At 29.2% G+C, this 8,263-nt stretch overlaps 1 protein-coding gene across 1 annotated transcript; it reads right to left on the bottom strand.

Moving 5' to 3' along the window:
- Positions 1-3,681: 3,681 nt before the first annotated feature.
- On the bottom strand, positions 3,682-4,251 carry LOC139888709 (uncharacterized). The gene has a single exon (XM_071871702.1). It carries the CDS (start codon positions 4,249-4,251, stop codon positions 3,682-3,684), a length of 570 nt encoding a protein of 189 aa, XP_071727803.1.
- Between the last annotated feature and the right edge of the window lie 4,012 nt (positions 4,252-8,263).

Below are 8,263 nucleotides of genomic sequence, written 5' to 3'. Positions count from 1 at the left end.
AGTTATATACGTTTTAATAATAAAGTTCTTTTAAACTGAAAACGTTTTTGTACGTTTAAAACTAAATAGATCAATCGAGTCTTTATGAGATTCAATCTTCCACTATCCTTTGTCTAGTTCTCAATGATTGACAATTTGTTCTTATTTATAAATCACTTTACCATTTTTCGAATATTGTTAAAATGGAAAGATTTCTCAAATCAACCTGGGCCTTTCAACAGAGATTTGTAATCATAATTCAATATATTTGATAATTCAATCATTTGATCTTATATTCTAATTTCATTGATAAACATTTTGAAACAGATACAATCATATAAAGTATTTAATCTAATATTTTGTTTACGTTTCAAGTTATAATATATATACACATATACATATATAATCATATTCGTTTAATGGTTCGTGAATCGTTGGAACTTGGTCGAGGTTGAATGAATGTATGAACATAGTTTAAAATTCTTGAAATTTAACTTAACAAATATTGCTTATCGTGTCGGAAATATATAAAGATTAAAGTTTAAATTTGGTTGGAAATTTCTGGGTTGTCACATCGATTTCAAAGAATACCATTATATATATATATATATATATATATATATATATATATATATATTAGTAAATAACGAGACGATGATTTAATGAAGCAAATGACCAAAACACTCAAATGTATAAATTACATTTCTTGTAAGATGAATTATTGGTGAATATGTCTAATTATTAATAAGGTACATTACACGAAACATAAATGCGTTTGAGGAACCGGAACCAGGACATTAGTCGAGTGTCAATGTGCGAATCATCGGAACTAAATTTACAGGTTAACTATGCACGTAAATATAATATAATATTTAATTAATTATATAAATTAAATATATTATATATTAAAATATAAAAACCGTCGGCCGCCCACGTTTAATTCGAGTGTGAGCTGGAAAGAGGGGTGCCGCAATCGCGGCCCTTGTGTGTATAAACCCTCCGCAATCGCGGAGCTTGTGGATCCCAGGTTGGTGTATAAAGCTCGATCACTTCGGCTGAACGAATTCACAATTCAATATCTTTCTATCTCTCTCAATATATAATATATATTTATATATTATTATTATTATTATTATTATTATTATTATTATTATTATTATTATTATTATTATTAAGATTAATATTATTATTGATCGCATTATTATTAGTAGTATCATTATTAGTATATACATAAAATACTACGACGAGGTCATGAGCAAGTTATTTCAAAACGGGTTATTCGAGTGGGATAGAGCTTAGGAAATTATGGGTTATAGCTATGGAGATTATGCGTATGGTTTGGGGGTATGCTCGTGAGGTCAATCTAGTGTTTATCATTTCTGTTGCGTCTACGTACCTTCATGCAATATTGAATCCCAATATTGATACGTGAGCATTCATATCTTATCTTTTACATATTAATAGTGTATCCCTAACTAGTGCTCAAGTATATATGTTTATGCATGCTTGTATGCTTAATTTCGTCGTTAGATAGTTTATGAAGAATCGTGAGTTTAATACATATGTTACTGAGATAAGATATATGATATGCATGTCGTTGGAAAGATGGTGAAAAATTAATAACTTTTCATTTAGAAAGCGTATGGTTTCGATGAACGGATTAAAAGATATAGTCAACTGAATTATCATTAATTTTAGTATTATTATTAAAATGATTATTATTATTATGATCGTCATTATCGTTATGTTATCGTTATCGTTATCGTTATCGTTATCGTTATCGTTATCGTTATGGTCGTTATTATCGTCATTATTATTATTATCTAATAATTAATATTATTATTATTATCATTATCGTTATTAATATAAGTATTATCATTAAAAATTGTTATTGTTATTATTATTACTATAGTTATTATCATTAAGGTTATTGTTAATATTATCAATATTATTATTATTATTATTATTATTATTATTATTATTATTATTATTAAAATAATTAATATTTTTATCAAAACTATCATTTTATTATTTTTATCGTTATTATTATTATTAAAAGTATCTTTAATATTAAAACTATTTTTTTATTAAAATTATGATAGAAATATCATTGTCATTATTAAATATCATTATTACTATCATTTTAGTATTATTATTATTAAAAATTATCTTTTTGAATAGAATTATTATTTTTATAAAATATTATTATTATTATTACAGTTAATAATAAAAAGTATCATTATTATTAAAATTATCATGATTAGAATAATCATTTTATTATAATTAATATCATCAGTAGTAAATATAAATATTTTTATTGTTATTATTAGTAGAATAATAATAATTATTATTATTATTACAAAATAATAAAACTTTTACTCATTATTATTATTATCAATATTATTTTATCAAATAAATATGTGATGCAAAGATATTTTTACCACACATAATATAATTACATTAATAATACATACCACTATATTTTTATGATATTAAGTGAACTTAATAAATTTTATTACTTGAGATATATAAAAATATATTTTTATCATATATAGATTTTAATATAATTTTTATTAATAAATGACTTTTATTAATTACTCTAATAAAATCTGATAAATATATGTAAATACATATAACGACTATATTTAAATTATATAATAAACATGTATAGATTTTGGATGCCATTTTGGGTCAAGTTGACTTTTGTTGACTTTTGCATGATAATCTCGAGCATTAGAATTGTGATACACTATGACTTGACCTAAATTGTTAGACAGATATTGACAAACATATAAATATATACAATTAATATAGGTTCGTGAATCCGAGGCCAAACCTGCACTTGTTCAGTGCCGTCGTTTACATTATTGCTACGAAATACTGTATTGTGAGTTTCATTTGATCCCTTTTTATTAAATGCTTTTGCAATATATATTTTGGAACTGAGAATACATGCGCTATGTTTACAACTGTTTTACGAAATAGACACAAATACTTAAAACTACATTCTATGGTTGGATTATTATATCGGATATCACCCTTTTTAGCTTGGTAGCCTAAGAATTTGGGAATAGACCCCCAAATTGAAGCGAATCCTGAAGATAAATCTATAGGCCTAACAAACCCCATCCAGGTTATGGATGCTTTAGTACTTCAATTTTTATATACAGATGAGTGTACCTGTATATTTGGGGATATTCTAGATGTATTTTGTTAATGTCGGTTACCAGGTGTTTACCAAATGAATGACTTTTATACAGATGAGTGTTCCTGTATGATAATTTTTGCAGATGAGTGTTCCTACAGTTTATATATAAAAATGAAATCTTGTGCTCTATTAAAATGATGCAAATGATTGATTACGATAAACTAATGAACTCACCAACCTTTTGGTTGACACTTTTAAACATGTTTATTCTCAGGTATTAAAGAAATCTTCCGCTGTGCATTTGCTCATTTTAGAGATATTACCAGGAGTCATTCATGGCATATTTCAAAAGACGTTGCATTCGAGTCATTGAGTTCAACATGATTATTATTAAGTCATTTATAGTTTGGATATATTATGAAATGGTATGCATGCCTGTCAACTTTTGGAATGAAATGAAAGTTTGTATTTTAAAAACGAATGCAATGTTTGTAAAATGTATCATTTAGAGGTCAAATACCTATCAATGAAATCATATGTTATTGTATTCGTCCTTATGGATTAGGACGGGTCGCTTTAGCCACAATACTCCTACAACCAGAATGTTGTGCACACAAACCTTCATGCATCAACCTTACCACCTCTATTGCTTTTTGTGGTGCTAAACACCTAAAATTTGGACCATTGTACGACTTTCTGTAAAGCACACCATTCTCTAACACATACAACAGAGCACTTATCTTTATCCGTCTTGCTTCTGTAATATCTTCTGGCAGTGTTCCGTCTTGTAAATACTTAATATAGGGAGCCATCCAACACTGTCCTCCTTCTTCAACTGTTGCCACCACCATGTTTTCATCTATTGACTTCTCTTTTAAAACTTCTATCAAAACTTTTTTATGCAAATCATCAAATATTAATGTTGCCAATTTGCTTAACACATCTGCTTTTTTGTTCTTATTTCTCGATATTTGCACAACTTCCAAACTTTCGTAATTTTTTGAAATCTTTTCAACCTGTTGTAAATATCTTTTCATTGACATGTGCTTTGCCTCAAATGCTCCATTAACTTGTTGTGCTACAATTTGAGAGTCAACATAAGCACGTAAATGTTTGATTCCCATTGTTGGATGCATAAAAATAGAATTTGAGTGCATAGGTATGTTCCTCTCTTTCTGGATTGGCAAGTACCAACCCTTCACCCACTCCTTCTTCACTTAATGCCCCATCAGTATGTAATTCCCATATTTTATTATTGCTTTTAAAGTCATGAGAATAATCAACCTTTTCTGTAATTTTCAAAAGAAAATATGCCAAAATGTGCCCTTTAATAGCATGCAGTGGAGAAAAAATTTATTTCATATTCTCCTAACTCCACTGCCCATTTTGCTAAATGCCCTGACGATTCTGGGTGTTTCAAAATTTGCTTAATTGGCTGGTCTGTAAAAACCAAAATTAGATGTCCTTGAAAATACCTTCTTAACCGTCTAGCTGTGTGCACTAGAGCATATACTAACTTTTCAATTGGCGGATAATTTGCTTCACACTGTTGAAAAAGTTTGCTAATAAAATAAATTGGCATTTGAACTCCATTCCATTTTGTTATAAAGACAGAACTAATGGCTTCTGCTGATACTGCCATATAGAGTAATAATGTTTCTCCTACAATTGGTGCAGTCAAAGTTGGTAGCTCTTTTAAAACTTTTTTAAACATCCTGGAAGGCTGCTTCGGCTTCCGCCCTCCACACAAAATCTTTTTTTTGTTCTGACAACTTTTTAACACCTTCATAAATGGTAATGAACGCTCTACTGCTCTAGACAAAAATCTTGTTAATGCTGCAAGCCTTCCATTTAAACTTTGCACATCTTTCTTTGTTTTTGGGGAAGTTATATCTTCAATTGCTTGAATCTTCTTTGGATTTGCCTTTATTCCTCTTTCTGTAACTACATGACCCAAAAACTTACCTTCCTCAACACCAAAAGTACACTTTTTGGGATTCAACTTCATGTTAATCTTTCGCAAGGACTCAAAAGTTTCAAGAATGTCCTTAATCATCCTTTCTTCTGTATTGCTTTTGATAACAATATTGTCCACATAGGCCTCAACATTCCTGCCGATTTGCTCCCTAAATGCCATATCAGTCGTTCAGATTCAGAATGTCACGTGTAGTTCGGACATTCCCATTGTTGTTGTTTTGACTTAGGGTAGTGAATCTCGTGTAGTTCGGATTCACTAGGGCTCGTGTAGTTCGGCCAACCCGATTATCGTATGGATTGGGGTGGTGAATCTCGAGTAGTTCGATTTCACTAGGGCGCATGTAGTTCGGCCAACCCTAATTGTCGTTGAGATTGAGGTAGTGAATCTCGTGTAGTTCGGATTCACTAGGGCGGGTGATTTTTCGGCCAACATCGATGTCGTTGGGGGTGAAGGTAGCGAATCGCGTGAATTTTCAGATTCACTAGGGCGCATGAGTTTTCGGCCAACCTTCGTGTGTTTGAGGTTAAGGGGTTAACCTTGAGATATTTGGGTATATGCGTATATATATACATATACATACATATGTATATATATATATACATATACATACATACATACATACATATATATATATATATATATATATATATATATATATATATATATATATATATATATATATATATATATATATATATATATATTGTTGTGTTGTAGCTAATCTTGCGAATTGACATGGTGGTACGTAGCGTATAGCTTACTTAGTTATACATGAGCATGGTATCTGTTTAACATTTGCTAATTGGTGATACGTATTCATATTATGTATATGTATGGATATAGTATGTTTACATTCACTAAGCTTTATAGCTTACCCTCTCGTTGTTTATGTTTTTATAGATTGGCAAGGAAGAGGTAGCAAGAGTAAGCACGGGGACTAGTGGATTATTGCGGGTTGCTTTAAAAGACTTTGCTTTAGCATTTGATTTAGGATTGGGTAGTGCATTCTCAATCACCAAGCTTGGTCTTATGTTTGAATTTGAACGCTATGGGACGAAATTACCTCTTGGTTATGTCAAACGGGTCTTGCGTTGTTATGCTCATTTTGACACTTGGACTAATGTAATTAGTAATTTAAAGTTGTTTAAACTTGTCGGGTATTGGCAGTGTTTTGAAAACATAAATTGTGATGTCATATTATTAATATTAATGTGTTGTATAAGAAAAAAATATGCGGGTCGATATAATGACGGGTTAGGTCATTAATATATATATATATATATATATATATATATATATATATATATATATATATATATATATATATATATATATATATATATATATATATATATATATATATATATATATTGATTTAATCAAGAGGGGAAACACTTTTTTGGGGGGAAGTGATGGAAAGTAAAAAAAATTTCGTTTTTTTTTAAATTTTTTTCAGGCATCAAGATTATATGAAAATATGAACATTTATAAAAGACACTTCGTGATGAATGTTATTATTTTGGCGGGAAAACGCCGGAGAAACAAATGATAACATTCATTGCAATAAACGTTTTGCTTCTGAGTTAGTTTTTTAGGGTTTAAAATTAAGGTTTAGAAATTAGGGGTTAAAAATTATGGTTTAGCTATTAGGGTTTAAAAATTAAGGTTTAGGGTCTAGAAATTAGGGTTTAGATTGAATTTTTAGAGTTGTAATCCCTTGCATCCATTAATTTGTTTGAAATTCAAGGGACCAATGACAGCGCGACATGTGTCGCGAAATCACATGTGATTGAAAAAAAAATTAAAAAATTTATTTTTTTCAAAAATTTTATTTTTTTCGAAATTTGTTTTTTTCAGAAATTATTTTTTTTCAAATTTTTTATAATCACATGTGATTCTGCATGTCACTCACATGTGATAGTAAAGCCAATCACATGTGATTATACATGTCAAATCCAATCACATGTGATTGTACAATTTAATCACATGTGATTGTGCACGTAAATCACATGTGATTGTAAAAAAAATTTGATAAAAAATTAGAAAAAAAAAAAATTTTAAAATTTTTTCGAAACATTTTTTTTTTTTGACTTTTTTTCAATCACATGTGATTTTCGCGCAACATGTCACGCTCTCATTGGTCTCTTGGATCTCAACTTAATTTATGGATTCAAATGAATATCCCTCTGAATTTTTAACACGAACGGTTTAGAGTTTAGGGTTTAGGTTTTGGGATTTAGGGACTAAACCCAAAACCCTAAACCCTAAGCCCTAAAGCCTAAACTCTAAATCGGGCTAGATCTTGAAAAAAACTTCACATATGATGGGAAAAAACGCTTGAAGAATAACATTAAGGAATAACATTACGCATGCTGCATGTTATCATTTTTTTCTTCGAGCGTTTTCCCGCCAAATAATAACATTTATCACAAAGTGTCTATTTGAAAGGTTCATATTTTCATGTGCTCTAAATGTTGGGAAAAAAAAATTTCAAAAAAACGAAAAAATAAAAAAAATTAATTTTACTTCCCATTTCCGCCCCAAAAAAGTGTTTCTCTCTTGATTATGACCATATATATATATATATATATATATATATATATATATATATATATATATATATATATATATATATAGTAGTACGATCAAGGGGGAAGTAACCAATCGAGGGGAAGCGAGGGGAAGCAAATTTTTTTTTCGGTTTTTGAAAAAACTTTATTCACGAACATTATAGATTGGATGAAAATATGAACAATTAATAAAAACACTTTGTGATAAATGTTTTTATTTTGGCGGAAAAACGCTCGAAGAAGTAATATATAACAATTATCGTGTTTTTCGAGCGTATTTTGAGGTTTTAGATATTAAGGTTTGAATATTAGGGTTTAGATATTAGGGTTTATAGGGTTTAGATATTAGGGTTTAGAAATTTAGGGTTTAGGGTTTAGATTTAGGGTTTAGATTTAGGATTTAGATTGAGTTTTTAACACGAACGGTTTAGAGTTTCGGGTTTAGGATTTATATTAAAATAGGGATGGCAATTGATTATCTAGTAGATTCTATTGTAAACTTAAAACCTCCTAAATCGGTCCGGTTCCGATTTAAAATGTCACTGAAAATATTTAAGCCAAGAGTGATTCTGACTACAGGTTGCCACC

This window comes from Rutidosis leptorrhynchoides, chromosome 2 (genome assembly GCF_046630445.1).
Source record: "Rutidosis leptorrhynchoides isolate AG116_Rl617_1_P2 chromosome 2, CSIRO_AGI_Rlap_v1, whole genome shotgun sequence".
In the NCBI taxonomy this organism is placed as follows: Eukaryota; Viridiplantae; Streptophyta; class Magnoliopsida; order Asterales; family Asteraceae; genus Rutidosis; species Rutidosis leptorrhynchoides.
The sequence above is the reverse complement of the archived record's forward strand: the minus strand, read 5'-3'. Positions and strand labels throughout refer to the sequence as shown.

Coding starts and splice junctions, on each gene's coding strand:
- LOC139888709 (XM_071871702.1), bottom strand. CDS start 4,251: ATGGGAATCAAACATTTACGTGCTTATGTTGACTCTCAAATTGTAGCA.